The sequence below is a fragment of the Poecilia reticulata genome, chromosome 14, assembly GCF_904066995.2.
Source record: "Poecilia reticulata chromosome 14, P_reticulata-male-v2, whole genome shotgun sequence".
Taxonomy (NCBI): domain Eukaryota; kingdom Metazoa; phylum Chordata; class Actinopteri; order Cyprinodontiformes; family Poeciliidae; genus Poecilia; species Poecilia reticulata.
The window spans coordinates 28,557,235-28,578,760 of NC_088843.1; the positions used below are offsets into that span (position 1 = coordinate 28,557,235).

Genomic DNA, 21,526 nt, shown 5'->3' on the forward strand with positions numbered 1-21,526 from the left:
TCCATTAAATAATGCACTTGAATTTGTTAATATCCTGGAAAAGTCTAAAATCTCTTTTGTTAGCAATGCAAACAAAAGGACGCTTTGAACCACATAAATGTATTAAAGTAACATATCCAGGTTATATGGAAAAGGATTAGGGCAACTGAAGAAAAAAATAATTCTGACTTTTGTTTCTCCAGAATTCTGACTTCTTTAATTTCAGAATTTTTTTTTCCCCCTCAGAATTTTGACTTTAATCTGAGAAATCTGACATTTTCTTTTTTAGAATCCCCCCCCCCCCTTTTCCCCCTCAAAATTTGGACTTTGTAACAATCCTGATTTGAATCTTCTGTGAAAAAGTCAGAATTCTATTTTTATATTTTTTATTGATTCTAATACTCTTCTTTAAGGTTGTTATAACAAACAGCCCATTTTATTATGCTTTTCTCTGAATCATGTCATAGTTTTACTAAATGGACACCACTTGATAATGAGCAAGACTTGAAAAATGACACTGGACAAATGAACTCAGGAAAATGAAGGCAGTAAGGCTGGGGAGGTTTCTTCAAGTTTTTTTAATCTGATCTTCTTTTACAATCAGAGGTGGTGCAAAAGATCACATAACATTTTAGGAAGACAGCAGTTTAAAGCAGCTTCATTTAATCACTCAGAGAATAAATACCGCTGTTAAAAGGAGTCCAAGCTTTATTTTTCAGTAGCTATTTGTTACCACCGCTGATGAGAACTGAGTAAAAAGTCTTAAAAAATTATTCTGTCATTTCAGATGTCTAAAATCACCATTTTCACAACTTTCAGTTCCCCTGACATACATACTTTGTGCAACACTCAGGGGAAAAAGAAGGCTGATTTGTGTACGGTGAACTATTTCTGCAACAGAGTATTAGTGCCAGACAAAGAGATTTTTTTCCAAAATAAATTCATATTAGCAGAATAAAGACACAATATGCTAGAAAAAATATGATATGTAAAATTACTAGAAAAAAATGTCTTAAGGAGATCAAAGTTTTGACATAGTTATCACGATCTGATGTGGCCGGCCAGTCAAATCCATGTGGTTCTTTAACTCAGTAGTTTGTGAAACTCCTTCAAAGTTCTGCTACAGTTTCATACTGATGTTAAAAGACTAAGAATATCTTATTTGTAAAACCAATACCAAATTATAATTTTACAAGATGCTCAACATTCATCATATAATTTTTTGTGTAGGAGTTATAAAAGGGTGCAGTTGGTAGAGCTGTTGCCTTGCAGCAAGAAGGTTCTGGGTTCGATTCCCGGTCTTTCTGCATGGAGTCTCCATGTTCTCCCTGTGCATGGTGGGTTTTCTCCAGGTACTCCGGTTTCCTCCCACAGTCCAAAAACATGACTGTCAGGTTAATTGGCCTCTCCAAATTGTCCCTGTGTGAGTGTGTGTGTGCATGGTTGTTTGTCCTGTGTGTCTCTGTGTTGCCCTGCGACAGACTGGCGACCTGTCCAGGTGACCTGTCCAGGTGACCTGTCCAGGTGACCCCGCCTCTCACCCGGAACGTTAGCTGGAGAGGCACCAGCACCTCCTGACCCCACTGAGGGACAAGGTGTAAAGAAAATGGATGGATTTAGTAATAAAATTTATATTTCATTCTCCTAATATTGTGTTTTTATTCTCGTATTACGACTTTATTCTTGTCATATTATAATTGTATTCTCATAACACCGACTTGTCATTATATTGTTTCTGTTTTAAGCTTTTTAAGGATTGATCTGACTGTACATATAAATGAGTTTAGATGGATACCTATTTTCTTGTATTCACTTTTTGAATGACAATGATCAAATCATATCTGATTGACTTTAAAGACTTCAAATGTATTCTCTTTTATTGTTCCCATTTTGAAGCATAGGGAGTGAAAGTTATGGATTATTAACTCAATGTTAATAATCCATAATAACGTCATAAAGTTTGATCTTAGAAACTTAAAAAGTTCTTAATTTACTTAAATTTTAAAGTTATTTTTGGATGTACCAGTAATTATGCCAGTAAGCTTATTAAAATAAATTATTTCTTAATGAGATTTATTACTCACACTGAATATATATAATATTAAAGTAGGGGTGGAAAATTATGTTTAAAATCCCCAAGCTATCCATATTGGTGGGATGATTGGTTTTTACTATTTTCTCCACTGTTTGTTGAAAGAAAGCATCAATAAATTTGAAAATATGATTAAATATGATTTGTGGTTTAATGACACAAATAACATTACTTTGTATGACTGGTGATCTAAAAAAGTCCATTCTGAATAGGAATGTTTGTGGGGCTTTAATTGCTGTGACACCCAGTCGCAGCCAAACAGTTAACTAAAAAAGAAGTATAAATAGTTCTTGTCACTTTTATCATTATCACTCACAACAGTACCATAAAATACTGTGATAAATGGTGTGTGTGTATATATATATATATATAGATAGATTATTTTGCCATCCCTTACTTGAAGGTTCTATTTTCTCTCATATTTGTATATAAATATTTATAATATAAATATATTCTAGATTTTTAACACTAGTTTTTTTATCTTTTGTTATCATTACTAGAGTGCAGTAACTTATTTTTCAAATTTTTAATCTCTGTTGATTTTCTAAACATTCTCGGTTCTGTTTGTTGGAATTTCAGGAGCTCACCTCCCTCCATCCAATGCAGCAGCTTGTTCTGATGCCGCCCTCTCACTTGTCGACTCCATCCCCCTTCCTCCTCTCCCAGAGTCCCTCCAACCATCAAGGTGGAGTCTCATTTAGTTTTTTCTCTTTCCAGATGTTAACTAAAGCCTGTAAGGCGTAAAAATGGAAAAAATGACATCTGCAATGATATAGTAACAGTTTTGAGAAACAACTTATTATGGGGGACGTACAATGAACAATCAATATTCACCAATCCATTAGTTTTGTATTGTGAAATTAATCTGAACAAAATAAGTAAATAACTGCAGAAATAAATGTAATTTTGCACAGAAATGTATTGTTTCATGTCAATCCAAAGCAATTATTGATTAGCATCTTGCTGTTTTGCTTTGCAGCCCTCCTGCAGCCAAACCTGCTGTCCCTTCCTGGACAGAGTCCACCGGGTCTTCTTCAGCATCAGTCTGGGTTAGCTCTGACTCCCCAGGTGAGTCATGCAACTTGCTTGTTCTCAATTTTAGTGCAGCTAAATACAAAACTGGAAATTGAAAGTAATTTTTTTAGTTTGCTTTCTTTAAAGGAAACTGTGTAATGCAAAATTCACATTTGGCATGTTTTTGTACTTCAATGGGGGTTTCTAGTGCTTCTAAAACGAGCCAAACCATCCATCAATTTTCTTCCACTTCCTCCGGGGTCGGGTCGCGGGGGCAGCAGCTTCAGAAGGGAGGCTCAGACTTCCCTCTCCCCAGCCACTTCTTCAAGCTCCTCCGGGGGAATCCCAAGGCATAAATTGTGCCCTCCAATGTGTCCTGGGTCTTCCCCGAGGCCGCCTCCTGGTGGGACGTGATCAGAACACCTCACCAGGGAGGCGTCCAGGAGGCATCCTGACCTGATGCCCGAGCCTCAACTGGCTCCTCTCGACATGGAGGAGCAGCAGCTCTACTCTGAGTCCCTCCCGGATGACCGAGCTTCTCACCCTATCTCTAAGGGAGAGTCCAGCCACCCTGCGGTGGAAACCCATTTCGGCCGCTTGTATCCGTGATCTCGTTCTTTTGGTCATGACCCAAAGCTCCTGACCATAGATGAGGGTGGGAACGTAGATCGACCGGTAAATCGAGAGCTTTGCTTTTTGACTCAGCTCTCTCTTCACCATGACGGACCGGTACAGCGCCCGCTTCACAGCAGACGCTGCTCCAATCCGCCTGTCGATCTCCCGCTCCGTTCTTCCCTCATTCGTGAACAAGATCCCCAGATACTTAAACTCCTCCACTTGAGGCAGGACGACCCCCCTGACCCGGAGAAGGCACTCTACCCTTTTCCGGCTCAAGACCATGGCCTCGGATTTGGAGGCACTGAGCCTCATCCCGGCCGCTTCACACTCAGCTGTGAACCGCTCCAGCGAGAGCTGCAGATCACGGCTTGATGAAGCCAATAGGACCAACCACTTAATGTTTTATAATGTCTGGAAAATTAGCTATTTCAAAAACCTTATGAACGAAACATCACAAATGAGCAGACACTGACCCTCATGTAGCAACCCCACTGAACTCTGTCCATTATTTAATAACCCCAGGGAATCTCCAGCATGTTTGGTCAGCTATACAATGGCTGCTGGAAAAAAAAAAGTTGATTTACCATCCAAAAATCACTTGCTGCATTCTCGTTGCTTTGCAAAAGGCTCTACTTTTGTTTTTCAAAGATGTATAATTGTATAACTGCTGCATCTCTTTGCAGTCATTTTCACGTGAGAGAATAAACATTGGGTTGGGGGTGTGGCCAGCAGAAGCTTATTTGGACTTAGTTACAAGAGACTGTAAAACGGATGTTCAAAATAGAACTAACCATACTAAAATCTCATCCTCCCAGAATGAACTTGTACAAAAAAAGTATAAAGAACCTGTGTTGGATAGCCCATTGAGCTATCCTTCCCGGTTTAAGGAAGCATACAAGATTATTCACTTAAATCCTTCAGTGATTAGATGGTGCCACCTTTTAAAGCAACTAATTCAAGTCTGTCCGATAACAGCGTAGTAATGCACATCTGAGTAAAGTGAAAGTTGTCAATGGATTAGTTGGTTCATGGTAATGCTGCTCAACTTTGTCACAACTTCCTAAAGCCGAAGATTTGTCCGTGTGATGGGTTTCCAATCCAGGCCATGAGTCGTTCCGGTTTGGCTGGACCGTCCCTCGAGAACCACATGGACATGTCGCACCTGCAGATGCCCAAACACTTGTCTGTGGCACCACAGGAGGAACCCAATGATTTGGAGGAACTGGAGCAGTTTGCCAAAGCATTCAAACAAAGACGCATCAAACTGGGCTTCACTCAGGTATTTAAGAAGAGGAATGTTACAATTTGTAGAGATTGAGAAGGTTCCCAACTACTGAAAGCAAGGTAGGGCTGTACAGTGGCCCAGTTTGGATGGTATCTTTACTGTAGGTTTTTCTCTCTGTGCTCCAGCTTCTTTCAGTCACACAAAAGGTTTCAAATTTGGTTAACTGGTCACTTTAAATTGCTTTTATTTGTGAATGTCTTCATTATTCTTTCTTCATTTTCGTTTCTGTGTTCTGTGATGGGCTGGTGATTGGCCCAAATGTTTTGACTTTATGTCTACACTGCAAAAACAGAAAATCTTACCAAGTATTTTTGGTCTGGTTTCCTTGTAACATGGGGAAAAAATGTCTTGTTTAACTGGCGCATTATTTAACTTATAACAACTATAAAATATATATATATATATATATATATATATATATATATATATATATATATATATATATATATATATATATATATATATATATATATATTAGGGAATTATTTACTTAAAACAAGCTCATAATTCTTGCAGAAAAGGTAATTGTAAATTAGTTTTGTCTTATTTGTAAATGTACCAACCTGCGCTGCTGTGCTTCGAAACATATTATGTACAGAATGTGTGTGCAGGTTAACGGACTCTGTAAACGGCATCATTCACACATTGACCAATCCTGTTCAAAGCTCAGTGAGTCGTCTACTTTAGACTACTAGTTTGCTGCTTGTCTAGCCTTAGTTTACATGGCAGTGGATGATTATTTTAATTTTATTGTGTTTGTTGTTCTGTTTGTTTTTTGTGTTTTATGGACCATATTTGTTTCTGAATAAATAGGATTAATTTATTGATCATTTCAAGTATACTAAAGGTGCTTTTCCACTAACAAGTCACGCACTAACTGGTTAAAGTGTGGTTTGGTTTTACTCCAGGTGAGCGAGCGTTTATATTTTACACTCTGCTCACATCCCACCTACAGTGGGCCTGATGTGAGCACGCAGCATATCCTGGAAACATCTTTCCACTGATGTTTGCTAAGACACTCAGCAATGGAGAACAACAAGGTTCTGATGGACTAAAATAGCGGTTCTCAACGTGGGCGGTACTCTGAACGCCCCCAGGGGGCGTTCAGAGGACGGCAGGGGGCGCTGGCGGACATTTTTACGAAAGGGGGCGCTGGGATTCCTTTGGGGGGCATTTGGTTGAAGGTAAACGTTACACCTTAAATGCACAACAATTCCAGTTTAGACTTTGAGCAACTTGGTAAAACTGTATTGTGTAACATTAAATCATGCTTGGCTGCAACTGTATGGATGGCAGCTCTTCTTCTATTCAGTGTTTGTTAGCTTCTGTTAGCTTCTTGGCACAGCTCCGTTCTCCTGCAGCTAAAATTACGATACCCTCACTTTGTATCCCTCTGAAAAATGAACCCATTTAAATAAAGAAATCCCTCCATGGGTGATACCACGATAGAGAGCGTTCATTTTATAGCGTTAACACGGAGCTGTAAGTGGTCCAGTATGAAACGGGGGTGATAGAACAACACAGCACTTTTAAATTTCAATAATCAGAATTCAGAAATTGTTTCCGTTGTTTTCAAAGGTTTATGTCAGTCTGCCTTTTCCCCATCGATACGCTTCCTAACCGCCCTGCAACATATGCGGTGTAAAAAAAAAAAAAAGAAAAAGAAAAAGACGCGCACATTGCGCAAAACTCTGAAACGGGAGAAGCGGGACATAAAACGGAGCGACGAACTAGATGTTTTTATGGCATAAAAACAGAGAATCCGACGCTGAACAGTGAAAAATCAACACATGACGATTAGGCGGCGCAGCAGGTGATGAGTGAAGATTACTGATGATCAATAAATGATAAAATAAATCTAGAAACTGGCAGAAAAGTAACTAAAGTGGACATAGCAATAAACCAATACTAATGAAATGAAACTAAATGGAAATGAATGAAGAACAAAATGCAAGAATAAACTAAGAACTAAAGTAAACAGAGGAATAAACTGGTATGGCAAGACCTTTCGAGCAATAATTAGTACAGAGACTGTATGACAAGAATAAACAGACACTATTTCCAGATAAAAGGTAAAATAATATTGTTGAAGTGTCATGGGTTTGTTGAGACCATATCTAATACTAAGAATAAATATATCTTACAGACCACAACAGTAAAGAACTGATCACTTATTTATGTTTTTAATTAGATTTGATATATTTATTTATTCAATATTATTTTTCATGTCAGTGTTAATGTCATGAGGCTGATGACTCCATGACACTTTCAATTTGACTCATTAGGATTTGATTAAGAACCAGATTTGTTCTTTGTAATTTCTGTCCAGTAAAACTATTAATCTATAAATTAATAGACAGGTTTATATAAAGATATAATCCATGTTTCTGTCTCATATTTGTATGGCATTAAAAGGATCTGGAACTTTTGTTTTTCCACTGAAAGCTCTGGTTTGCACAATAAATGCCATGTGGGTGAAAATTTATGGATGATACTCTGATGTCCCATTCTCCTGAAGGCAGCACAGAGCTGCACCACCAGAAACTGAAAAACACTGAAGAGAAGAAGAGTTATGATTAATGTAGTTACAGTTCTATCCATGTTTTAATGTTGCACAGCTCAGTCGTTTGCAAATAGATCAAAGTTTAAACTGGCATGTTGAACATCTTTTATCTGGTCATTTTGTGGAATATTTAACAACTAGAAAATGGCACAGAATAAGAATATTGTTCCACTCTGGCTGCTTTTAAGCCTACAAATTTTAACTTGAATGTTCATTGCATTTTTCGTAGACTACTGTATTATTTTTATATTATATGTATTTGATGATACAGAAACAAGCATAAAAATCAAAACGTCTACAATAGTGATAGTAATATTAATGATAAAATAATGGTCAGTGCAAAGTAGCCTACAAATTCTTTGGTGGGGGGTGATGAGGGACCTGGATAAAGGCTGGGGAGGCGCTGGCCCAAAAAAGGTTGAGAAACACTGGACTAAAATGAAACCAGATATTTCATTTTGTCTTATAGAAATCAATTGCTGGCCCAGATAAAGGCTCAGATCAGCTGATTATTTCACTATATATATATATATATAAAACATTCTGGCACTTCATTTTTTTAAAATGTGCAACCTTTTGGATTTAGGTAGTGCAGTCAAAAAGATTTAAACTAGTAGCCACACATAAAGTTTATTCTTATTATTATTGTTTAAATCCAAATGTTAAATGAAATTCACATCACAACTTATTATATAGTTCCTGTTGCTGCTCCTGTTTAAACTCCTCTGTATTCGGCTCCCTGATAGCAGACGGCATGTCTGTGGTCCACAACTAAACTTTAAATACAAAACACTAAATGTTGTTTGCAGTTTTCAGTGAAGTAACTCACGAGCCAATCAGTGAATGTGGTCATCAATAAATAAAATAGTTTCTGTGCTGTACCTGTTGGAGCTGAAATACCATCTAAGGAGTTGTTTTTGCGAAAGGATTCTCGACAGTTCTCCAGTTCAAACTGACCTAAATTCCTTCCCTCCATTATGTGTTGAACTGACGAAACTGATTCCATGGGTGTAATAAATCTCCGGCTCGTCTATGGCCTAGCAGCAAGAACTACGTCTCTGTGTATTATTTTCCTTACTTATATATTTGAGAGTAGCCACCCTTCAATTCCTCAACATAAATGGTGACCCCGACGTGATGGCCAAAATGGGAGGAGTTTGCCATATGTTCGCTAATGAATGCTGTACATATATCCCTATGAATACTTCGCCAAAAGGTACATTTAGAGCGGTAATGACTAGGTTGATGAAATTGAAATCGGAATTCAAGGAAAATGCAGGAAAGAACACCTGGTCATGGAAAAGTCTGGAGGAAATTCTAGGTGAATGGGGAGCCTTAGCAGCCAAAATGGGAATAACTGCTCAGTCCGTCTTGCTAGTACTACCCCTGAAGTAAGTACAAGAGTCTGAGAACAGCCTGACTAAGCTGTGCCGGACCGAGATCGTACCGGTGAGAGGCGGTCTAGTGGAAAAGCGCCTTATGATATTTGCATTAGAAACTAGACCAAAAATACTTTAAGATTTTGTGCTTTTTGCAGTGTAGATAGAGATAAATTCCTTTATTTATTTTGCTATGTTTTTGTCTTGTCACAGGGAGATGTGGGTCTGGCTATGGGAAAACTCTACGGTAATGATTTCAGCCAGACAACAATATCACGATTTGAAGCGCTCAACCTCAGCTTCAAGAATATGTGCAAGCTCAAACCATTGCTGGAGAAGTGGCTGAGTGATGCAGGTATATTGAAATACTTGATGGTATGAGATTATATGTTAAGAGCTGTATGAAATGCATCTTCTTTGAAAAAATCCTAAAATGCAAATATTTGTCAATAAAATGTATTGGTTATTTGAAAAAAAAGAAGTGTTTTTAAGAGGCACTGCAATATGATAAAACACCAAAGAAATTTAAGAAACTACACAAAACAGTGGCAGAATTCTATAACCAAAAATACAATTGAACATGTTTTGTGGGTTATTTCACAGATTTTCAGGTAATAGCAATTTTTATTTTTTATTTTAGAGAACTCACCTTCTGACTCGATGAGCGCTTCGGCCTCTCTGCCGCCACTGATGGAGGGCTATGGACGTAAGCGAAAAAAGAGAACAAGCATAGAAACGAACATCAAGTTGACACTGGAGAAACGTTTTCTTGATGTAAGATCAACAAAAACGAACTTTCAGTTCTGTTTCTTATGTCCAATTGTTGGAGTTCATTCGTCTTTGTCTCTGTGCACCACCCAAGTTTGTTAACCAGTTTCAGGACCTGACCAGAACCCCTCAGTGTAAATTACATTGACAAATAATGAGATTTGGTTATATATAAAAGCAGGGTTTAATGCCCAAAAATGATCAAATCAAAAATTATCAGGCTGCCAGTGACCTGCCACGACCTGCCAGTGACCTGCCACGACCTGCCAGTGACCTGCCACAGACTGCCAGTGACCTGCCACAGACTGCCACGACCTGCCACTGACTGCCACGACCTGCCACTGACCTTCCACAGACTGCCACGACCTGCCACTGACCTTCCACTAGCCTGCCACTGACCTGCCAGTGACCTGCCAGTGACCTGCCACAGACTGCCACTGACCTTCCACAGACTGCCACTGACCTGCCAGTGACCTGCCAGTGACCAGCCACAGACTGCCAGTGAGCTGCCACGACCTGCCAGTGACCTGCCACGACCTGCCAGTGACCTGCCACGACCTGCCAGTGACCTGCCACAGACTGCCAGTGACCTGCCACGACCTGCCACAGACTGCCAGTGACCTGCCACAGACTGCCACGACCTGCCAGTGACCTTCCACAGACTGCCACTGACCTGCCACTGACCTTCCACAGACTGCCACGACCTGCCACTGACCTGCCACTGACCTGCCACTGACCTGCCAGTGACCAGCCACAGACTGCCAGTGAGCTGCCACGACCTGCCAGTGACCTGCCACGACCTGCCAGTGACCTGCCACGACCTGCCAGTGACCTGCCACGACCTGCCAGTGACCTGCCACAGACTGCCAGTGACCTGCCACAGACTGCCACGACCTATCAGTGACCTGCCACAGACTGCCACGACCTACCAGTGACCTGCCACAGCCGGTACAGACTGCCACAACCCGCCAACGTAATAATCATATTGTACGAACGTAATAAATATATTTTAGAAACGTGATGAATATATTGTATAAAAGTGATAATTTCATTTTCAGAAGGTGACAGTAGTATGCTTTCCATGCAGGCATCAAGAGCACTTCACGTTATAAAGTGACAGCGCTCTAATTTTCTTCCCTCCATAGTAGCAATACACTTCCATAATTCATTGCATGTTTGTCTGTCTGTGTAAAGTTGAGATGGAACTGCACATAAAAATGGTCCTTTATTAGCCATTCAATCTAGAATAAGACATAATCAAAACAGTTAGACGAATTATTACCTCATGACAATAAGTCAGAAATAGTCCAAGTAGTTCGAATATATTTTTGCTTTCTTTGCTTCTTATGGAAAATGTATGTTTATATTGGCTGGAAGAGATAGAAAGCCCATGTTTGACATGTTTTGCTTTTGCATTTTGCACATAAGTTTGTGGTGAATTTCAATCCTAAACAAAATTATATAAAACTTCAGGTATCTCAAACAAGATAAAAATATACATGGAAAAATGTTCCAAAAACTTTATATTAAAGTGGCCACCGTAAGAAAGACTTTCAGTATTCAGTTATTCCGCATGAACTGATTAATACGTTATTGCGAAGGAACACAAAAGTTCACAGACATAAACATGCAGTGAATAAATCAATTTTCAATCAGTTTTCTTGCACCAATGAGTTAAGAATGTATAAACACGTTTTCACTGAGGCTCTTTAAATGTCTATAAATGAGAAATTTTAAATTGACATATGTGACTGTATTCAAAAAATTTATGTATTCCGTTCTTTGCACGTATTCCTTTTTTTTTTGTTCAAAATAAAAGAATTCATATTCAGTCTGACACAAAACTATGACATACGTCACAGAAGCTAGAAGCTGCCATTATTCGCAGGTTGTGGCAGCCTGTGGCAGATCTCTGGCAGGTCAGGGCAGCTTATGGCAGCTGTCACCAGAAGTGCTACTATACCCGTCACTGCCATGACTTTAGGTATTATTTATACATTCTAATTCTTAAGAATGCTCAAAACATTATCTTTAAACAACATGACAAACTTGAACAGATTAGTAGTTTGTTATGGTATACTATTATTACATTGCTTTAATAGTAAAAGAAACGTTAGATACTGCAACAATGACAGGAAATATCATCCCCTCAGTTCTGGAGTGCAATGGTAACATTAATTATTATTTTTATATGTTATTAGCAATAGAATTGGAATGCATAAAGCATACGTTATAAATAATTCCTTATGATGACTACCTTACGCATAAACATCTCTTATCAATTATTGGAGGAATAAAAGAAATGAGAAATGAAAAGCAACATGAACAATTATAATAAACGCATAAACTCGACTGAGCAAAAGTTAATAACAGCAATGTCAGAAGTAATAATAAATAATACAACTTTGTGGTCTTCTAATTTAGGGATGAATTTATGTTAGTTGTGTTGCCACCCCCACGCCGCTAGAGGTAGCAGTACACCTGAAAAAATGCAATTAAGGAGCAGATTTAGAAGAACACAGAAAGCTACAAAATTTAAGAACTATGAGCAGAGCTGAAGTACGGTAATTGAGAGAAGTTGTAATACATGCTGAGAGTGAAACTCCTTCATAAAGGTGAAGATATCACAGATTTAAAAAGAAAACAAAAACGGGAGACCACGGATAATATAGGAAATAGCGCCCCTTCATTTTTGGAGTTCTATTGTTCCATTTTCAATTATGGTATTGGTCTGCCACGTGGTCTTTCCCCGCCCCTTACTGTTTGCTGCAGCAAGGTCCTTCTGAAAGTTAAAAAAAAGACATCTAATGAATGCCTGTTAGTTGCTAACATGTAAACAAATGACGGTTCCGATTTGCGGAGGAAGTCGAAACCTACAATTCACGCAAAGCCTCATGGGAGCTAGGAATAAGGTGGATAATCAGTCTAATTCACAACATTTAGCATGCTAGCTTGCTAGAACAAAGTGTAGTGTTGGTGTGCTGATGTTAGCATTTAGCTTACCTTTGAGCTTTAAACTCTGTTTTTAAGTCATGAATTTTGTCCTCCTTTCATATTAGCATACCAGTTATGGCTAAATAGAGCATAATTAATAGGCAATGCTTTTGGGGACATGATCTGTTTAACCTTTTATGTGATAAAATTTTATTTAGTTTACCTCTAAGCCTCATGTTTTTCTGTCAGAGAATTGGTCAACAAAAGAGGAAAATACGACCTGCCACAGACTGCAGGTCACTGGCATAACCCATATTTAGGAAATGACTCTTGGATTACTAAATGTTGCCGATTACTGCTAATTTATTATTCACAAAAATGGACAAATACAATCTATATTGTTCTTATTTCATCCCCCTATCTTGAAAAGTGATTGATCCTGGAATGTCACTGAAAGTACACTTGTCCGGTTTAGATAATTTTCTAAAATCATTGTTTTTTGGTTTTCAGAATCCAAAGCCCAACTCAGAGGAGATAACCCTAATTTCTGAGCAACTTTCCATGGAGAAGGAGGTGGTTCGAGTTTGGTTCTGTAATCGTCGTCAAAAGGAGAAGAGGATCTACTGTCCTGTAGCTACTTTACCAGTCAAATCACACAGCTACAACTCCAGAATGGTTAGTTGTAAAATTTGATAATAAACTCTATTGGGTTCATAGCCACTATTGAGATTGTTTGTTTTTTCATCTAATTTTGAATAATAATTTTGAATAGTGCAAATACTCTTTGAGATTGTCTATTTTGTTACTTTCTTTAGTTTTTCATTTATTTTCATCCTTTAGTAATTTAAACTTAATCTATTTTGTACAAGTTGATTAAAGTACATGTTTATACCTCAATAACAACCTTGTATATTAATAGTCTTGTATTGATTTCAAAAATGTTATCTAAAACCATACAATGATTTTATTTCCACATTTTTCATTCTTATATGTCTTACTCCTCAAACCATGACAAATATAACAAATAAGATCTGGCATTTCAAGTTACACACTTGATCTTTCTATATTTGAATTCCTCATCACACAATCCCAAAATCTGTTTCCAAACTGTTTTAGGCCTCAACTTCAAGGTCCTACAGCCCTTTGGCTTCAGGTGGAGGTAAGAGCTTTTTCATTATGTAGCAGATGCCTTTTCCTGAAAGTCTGGGTAGTTTCTGTCAAAATTCAAATATTAAAACGTTGTCAAACTACTATAATCAAAATCTGTATGATTTTGACTAAGTTTGGACTTTTGCATTTCAGTTTCTTCAAATTCATCCCCGAATAGCACGAGTCGGGAACCGTCTCCCAACAGTCTATCTGCAGCTTCAGTTGCTTTGACCTCTCAGGTCAACCCAGCTTCCTACAGTGCACCGGGGTAAAATTAATACCATTAAAGTTTTCTCATTTTTACTTTGTGAATCCTTAAGCTTTTCTCTTGGTTTCTATAGATTTTACCAACTCAAACTTAAGACTTTTAAAGAACTATATCTCCACAGAAATGTATGAATTTCATCCAGCCAACTGGCGATAAATTGGTACTCATAGCTCATGGCAGAATAATGGTCGCTCACACTATGTCTTCAGAACGATTTTGTGTTGAACACACCAATAAGAGCTATAAAGAAAAACAAAAAGGTTCAGTTTAGAGTGATTTTAGGTCATACTAAACAAATTCAAACATCAAAGTAAATACCAGATTTTATGTCTCTCCTATTTACAGTTTGACATGAATGGATGACAACCAGCTGTTGACATGGCAACTGTAAGTGCCATGCCAATAAATCAATATTTAGTCTTTAACTTGACTTTCATTAATTCTGTACACATCCATAAACACACTAAATGTAGCAAACTAATATACATTGTGTTCATCATCCAGGAGTATAAAATGACTTTAAAACCAGCAGATTTAATGTTTGGCATTTCTTCCTTTCACTGTTTATCCTCATTTTCTACAGAGTTGAATTTACTTCCCCTAAAGGTAAAACTACCAAAACGAGAGCTGAAATTTCTGAATAAAACGCACCTTGATTCAAATTTCAAAGCATGAATCAACCATTTAAATTAATTTGAACATATTATCGGTCCTTTGCGCCCACGGTAGATTTGCAAAAGCTAAATGGTTACCAATGGATGTGGCAGCTAGTTTGAGTCACAGAATGCAATGAAGATCTGAGTGCGACTCAAAGTTCTGCGAGCAAAAAACAAACAGAACATACAGCATTAAACAGTCCTGCCAAAACAAAATTTAGTGCATTTGAGGTCAACTTGCTTTTTAAACATTTATTTGAGACATTTTAAAGCCTTCATTTTTGTTACTTTTTAAGATTTTTAAGGATGCACGGACACCTGTTTCCTGCTGCAAAACGTTCAATTTACTTTTAGGAGTTAGACCAATTGTTCCTAAAATCAGGGACTGGACTTGATTGTGAGATCTTAATCCTCTTTAGAAGATAAAAAAAATATCAAAAATGTTCATTTTAAAGCACATTTCTGCTAGAAATGTTTGAAGAAATAATAATAACAGCATTGATAGAAACATATTGGGTGTAGATGATGTTTATATTATTTTAGCCATGCTGTTAACTGACTCAACTGTTAACTGGTCAGTAGTTTCTTCCAAAATGGAAAACCCTGGTTTAGACAACAATTAAAAGTTGAATTATGAATTGACTGTGTTGTCTGCGATGGAGCATTGGGGACATACTAAGAAAAAAAAGTCATTTTATGAGAATAGATTTGTACGAGATTAAAGTCATTACGAGAATAAAATGTAAATAATACGAGAATAAAGCCGTAGTATTACAATAAAATCACAATATTGCTTTGTCATAGTTATGACTTTAAAGAATAAAGTCAAAATAATATAAGAATCAAGTTATATTTCAAGAACAAAGTCATAATACTACGACTTTATTCTCGTAAAATTATGTCTTTATTCTTGTAATTGTACTTTTTTATTTTCTTATTGTGGCCCTAATACTCAATCATACTTGTCCATTTTATCCAAGGTTATATTTTTTTGATTAATGATGCTTTATGGTTTCAGTTCTTGGTATCGCACTTGGAATCCTGCTGCTTATCATCACTGAGAACCACAAACTGTACATATGAAGCTTTTGACGATTGCTGAAGAATGAAGATTGATTAACACTCTCCCTGCTTTGAGCAGGGTTACAACTCAATGCTATAGCAACAAAACAGATGCATAACACAAACCAGGACTGTAAAGGAGAGGACTTTAATACACACATGTCCTGCCAGTTCATCACTCATGGAAGATCCAAGAAGCCAGGAGCTGTTGGATTAGTGCTTACAGGACTCCTTATTCGACTGAAAAATGAAGGATCAAGAGAAATAATGATCAGAAGTGACAGCAGGAAGTCTCATGTTTGACTCCTCATGCTAAAACCCAAATAATTTATTTAAACGTTGAAGGGCTCATTTGCAGATTCACTGACATTGCAAAAAATAAAAAATTGCATCCTAAGTCATCTTTGACAAAACTGGCAACATGCCTAACAGTGGTCATAACATTAGATGTTGTTTATATAGCCCCAATTCACAAAAATAAACTGCACTGCATTCTTATCACTTTAGAAAAATATTCTTTGGAATATAAAAATGAAATTAACACTAGATCACCTAATAATATTACCAATGCTACTTAAGTAATTTTTCTAATTTTAAGCATGAAATTGGACAAAGTATCTTTTTTTTTCCAAACAAGTCTAGTCTAGAAATATTGAGATATAAACGATCCAAATGTGGTTTGAAATTTACCTCTGATCATCATGAGTATCTTCAGCTTGCATTTATTGTACATTTTAGACATTAGCAAAGTTCTAGCTTTATATGTGACTTCTTTTTCCACCAGGATTAAAATTAAAGTTTTAAGTTTAAGATTTAAGTTGGATGGTTTCCTAGCACAGACATTGCCTGTAAATTTTTAAGGTTTCTCTAAGTCATTGTTATTACAGTAGCTTAATGTTAGTCTGCACTGTTCAGTCCAAAAGCAGTCAAAGTTTTACCTGTTTGACCCAAATTAACTCAGAAAAGGGAAATTGAATTAGGGCTGCAACTAACTAATATTTAAATAACTGATTAATCTATCAACAATTCTGGTGATTAATTGGTTAAAAATGTGTCACATTCTGCAGATTTTTCATTTATACAATACCAGAAATACATTAATAGATAAGAAATGACAAATAATTTAATTTCTTTTTTAAACACAAAAAAAGAGAATAAACAATGATCTAAAATGTAATAACAGTGTTCATTCAGTGAAAGCGTGATTATCTGTAGCATCTGCATCTAAAAAATGCTTCCAACATCAACATGTGAAAAACTCGGCCCTTTCTGCTTGACACGGCAACAATACAGATGGGTTGACCTGTTGATTAATTTTTGAAATAACAAAAATAATAAATGGACAGCAAAAGGTGAAGCTAAAACTATCCCACATATTTATAAAGGATTTAAAGAAAACCTTAAATGCAAAATATGTATATTTTTGTACAGTTTTGTAAGCAAATTGCCTTTTTGCATCCATATACTCAAGTAAGCAATCGATTACTAAATTAATAAATTTTAGTTTAATAATTAATTACTAAATTTCACAATTGATCATTTCAGCCCTGGTTAAAGAATTTTAAACATAAAACATAAAACATAGCTCAAGCTTGCCGAAAACTGGAAACTGCTGGAACCCCAGTGCAACTAGTTTAACATCCCCACAGACAGAGAGAAGGAAGAAAACATGCTTCAAATGACACTTCAGATTTGAACACGGAGAAGCCAAAAGCCCTCTGAAGATTCTGATAGTCAGACCTAAAAACACAGTATTAACTGTGAACATGGTGGTGTCAGTATCATGTTGTTTCACTGCTGTAGTGTTTCACTGAAGTAAAATGAAACAATGATGCAATAATTAAGATGCTTTTGTATGAGAGTGTATGTATATTGTGATGTTGACAAAAAAAGTCCTTCTAAACCAAAGATTAAAGCTCAAAGCTATAACATTAAAGGCTATGATGAGAGTATGAAATTAAAAGGCTTTAACTGGCAGATAACAGCAACTAGACCTGAAATAAGGGGTGAAATTATTGCTTTACAAGCAATCTGTTTTCCAGAAATAAGCTAATTAAAGCTTCCTTCCACAGTTTTAGAAAACATTTTTTTAGTGTAAAAATGATTAAAAGTAACTCTGAAATCTAACTTTTCCATAACCTGCAGAGCCCCCTTTTCAGAGAATGTAATTTAATGTCTCTTATGTTTCACTCACTGTGTTTTTGGTTGAACTTCAAGTGTTTTTACAGCCTAGATGCCATGCAGGCAAAATGAAAGCATGCAAAACTCCTTTTCATTTTTTTATTTTTTTTCAAACGGGTCTATTCTATAGTAGTTAGTATTGGTTTATGGAAAACAATAGATCAGTCTGAATTTAGTTAAAAGCATTTGTAGAAACGGTTGTTTATTTTTAAAGGATCTTTTGGTTTGTATGAAGATAATCTCCATCTTTAAGCTGCATTTTAGAGCTCATGCAAAAGTGCTGCCCTCTGCTGGATGTAAATTAAGCTTCTGGCTACTTTATTTTCCACTTTATGTCCATTTTTCCCCATGAACTGTCTATCAGTTTCTATTTGAAGGTCTGACCAATTCTTTTATTGTGTTCGATAACTATTTTGGTTTGTAATTTCTTTTTTCATTGTTAATTTGATGTTTTATTTGACTGTATGGAAATTACGCTGTGGCATGGAAGTTCATGCATTTGATAAAGCCAATTCATTTACGATCTGTATCGTTACAATAGGTTCTTTCTGACATGACTACAAATAAAATTGTGTTTTCACTAAAATGCAACTGAACTTACAGTAAGTAAAGGAAATCTTCTGATCTGCAGTCACCAGAAAAAGCTTGTAAAACAAAAGATGTGAAATCCTGTTTTGAGACTAAAATGTGTTCTCCTGGATTATGGCAGAACAATTCCCCCATAAGGTAAGGTAATCTTATTTATATAGCACATTTTCAGCAACAAGGCCATTCAAAGTGCTTTACATGAGTTAAAGGGAAATGCAAACAAAATAACAAACCAAAGGAAAGAAAAAAGTGGAAAGAAAACTAATGTTCTAAAGTACACTGCTCAAAAAAATAAAGGGAACACTTAAATAACACAATATAACTCCAAGTAAATCAAACTTCTGTGAAATCAAACTGTCCACTTAGGAAGCAAAACTGATTGACAATCAATTTCCCCTGCTGTTGTGCAAATGGAATAGACAACAGATGGAAATTATTGGCAATTAGCAAGACACACTCAATAAAGGAGAGGTTCTGCAGGTGGGGACCACAGACCACTTCTCAGTACCTATGCTGTCTGGCTGATGTTTTGGTCAGTTTTGAATGTTGGTGGTGCTTTCACACTCGTGGTAGCATGAGACGGACTCTACAACCCACACAAGTGGCTCAGGTAGTGCAGCTCATCCAGGATGGCACATCAATGCGAGCTGTGGCAAGAAGGTTTGCTGTGTCTGTCAGCGTAGTGTCCAGAGGCTGGAGGCGCTACCAGGAGACAGGCCAGTACACCAGGAGACGTGGAGGAGGCCGTAGGAGGGCAACAACCCAGCAGCAGGACCGCTACCTCCGCCTTAGTGCAAGAAGGAACAGGAGGAGCACTGCCAGAGCCCTGCAAAATGACCTCCAGCAGGCCACAAATGTGCATGTGTCTGCACAAACGGTTAGAAACTGACTCCATGAGGATGGTACGAGGACCCGACGTCCACAGATGGTGGTTGTTCTCACAGCCCAATACCGTGCAGGACGCTTGGCATTTGCCAGAGAACACCAGGATTGGCAAATTCGCCACTGGTGCCTTGTGCTCTTCACAGATGAAAGCAGGTTCACACTGAGCACATGTGACAGACGTGACAGAGTCTGGAGACGCCGTGGAGAGCGGTCTGCTGCCTGCAACATCTTTCAGCATGACCGGTTTGGCAGTGGGTCAGTAATGGTGTGGGATGGCATTTCTTTGGAGGGCTGCACAGCCCTCCATGTGCTCACCAGAGGTAGCCTGACTGCCATTAGGTACCGAGATGAGATCCTCAGATCCCTTGTGAGACCATATGCTGGTGCGGTTGGCCCTGGGTTCCTCCTAATGCAGGACAATGCTAGACCTCATGTGGCTGGAGTGTGTCAGCAGTTCCTGCAAGATGAAGGCATTGAAGCTATGGACTGGCCCGCCCGTTCCCCAGACCTGAATCCGATTGAGCACATCTGGGACATCATGTCTCGCTCCATCCACCAACGTCACGTTGCACCACAGACTGTCCAGGAGTTGGCGGATGCTTTAGTCCAGGTCTGGGAGGAGATCCCTCAGGAGACCATCCGCCACCTCATCAGGAGCATGTCCAGGAGTTGTAGGGAGGTCATAGAGGCACATGGAGGCCACACACAATACTGAGCCTCATTTTGACTTGTTTTAAGGACATTACATTAAAGTTGGATCAGCCTGTAGTGTGTTTTTTCACTTTAATTTTGTGTGTGGCTCCAAATCCAGGCCTCCATTGGTTAATAAATTTGATTTCCATTGGTGATTTATGTGTGATTTTGTTGTCGGCACATTCAACTTTGTACAGAATAAAGTATTCAATGAGAATATTTCATTCATTCAGATCTAGGATGTGTTATTTGAGTGTTCCCATTATTTTTTTCAGCAGTGTATATAAACTAAGTGCTCCTGTTCAGGGTTGCTAAGTATCTAATTCCATTTCTAAATGGTGAGTACTCTACGGGTTCTGATAAAATAAGCTAAAGAGTGATCTAATTCCTTTTCTGGGTTAAACGTAATATAAACTAAGCAGTGACTGTTCCTGTCAAGTATTTCTGGATTCCAAGTTCGTAGTTATTCTGATTCCATTTCTGGGCTGTATAATATTGATTGAAATAGTGCATACTCCACAATTTCTGATATTACTAATAAACTAAAATGATCCTTTTCTGGGTTAAATGGGGAGTACTCCACCTAAAACAAAAAAGAGGAAAGGACACATTAGGGAAAATGGCAACATTCAGACAAAACAAAGGGGCAAAACAAAGACGCAAGTGAAGGGCTAAGAAGGATACCCATCAACAGGTTGGAGATGGAATTTTTGGACACTACAGCTGGAAAAGATTATTGACGAGTAGAAAACATTTAAGACAGTAGTTAAATTTCCTAAAAGTACACATTATTCCGAGCAAAATCACCCTAATTTTTGAGGCTCAGACTGATAAAAGAAATTGCAAAAAATAGATCTTTTAGAATTTCAAGACTTGGTTAACATGCTAATGGTGACCTATTATGCTTCCTTGCATAGGAAGTATACAAAACATGTTCATTAAATGTTTTTGCACAAAATCACTCTTGGATAAGGTTTTGGTCTGGTCTGTTCTGCCTATTTTGAGCTCCTTTAAGATTGAGCTATTTTTAGGTCTCTTGCTACTATAAATCCAGATAAACTGCTGCTGGTCACGTGTCCCAACTCAACATTTACACTTGCATGTGAAAATGGTTGCAAACAGATGTGCAATTGCACATCTTTGAAAGCAGAAGTGGAGCCTCCTACACAATCAACAGGAGGCTCTACTTGGAGTCTCCTGTTGATTGTGTAGGAGATTTCTGACTTACTATCCAAAAACCAAGTGGTTTCTAAATAGTAAGTCAACAATAAAGCACTTGTCTTTTCCAGCAGCCAATATATAATGCATACAGCAGTAAAACCAGATGACCAAACGTTCTAGAGCTCAGTTAAGGTTGCTAAGCGATGGGCTGGGCTTGGCTGGGGCTGCTAGGTAACAGAGTGTCTGTTGAT

General features: G+C 37.8%; 1 protein-coding gene across 2 annotated transcripts in view; it reads left to right on the forward strand.

The window, feature by feature from the left end:
- The window catches only part of pou2f3 (POU class 2 homeobox 3), a 43,157-nt gene extending 24,623 nt beyond the window's left edge, over positions 1-18,534 (forward strand). For both annotated transcript variants that reach the window (XM_008428664.3, XM_008428665.3), the window contains 9 exons: positions 2,651-2,756; positions 3,051-3,139; positions 4,806-4,982; positions 9,144-9,285; positions 9,571-9,704; positions 13,143-13,307; positions 13,749-13,791; positions 13,935-14,049; positions 15,724-18,534. In XM_008428664.3, the coding sequence (XP_008426886.1) occupies positions 2,651-2,756; positions 3,051-3,139; positions 4,806-4,982; positions 9,144-9,285; positions 9,571-9,704; positions 13,143-13,307; positions 13,749-13,791; positions 13,935-14,049; positions 15,724-15,766 (1,014 nt within the window). In that variant the 3' untranslated portion in view covers positions 15,767-18,534. The remainder of the gene's footprint in view (positions 1-2,650; positions 2,757-3,050; positions 3,140-4,805; positions 4,983-9,143; positions 9,286-9,570; positions 9,705-13,142; positions 13,308-13,748; positions 13,792-13,934; positions 14,050-15,723) is intronic.
- Positions 18,535-21,526: the final 2,992 nt, after the last annotated feature.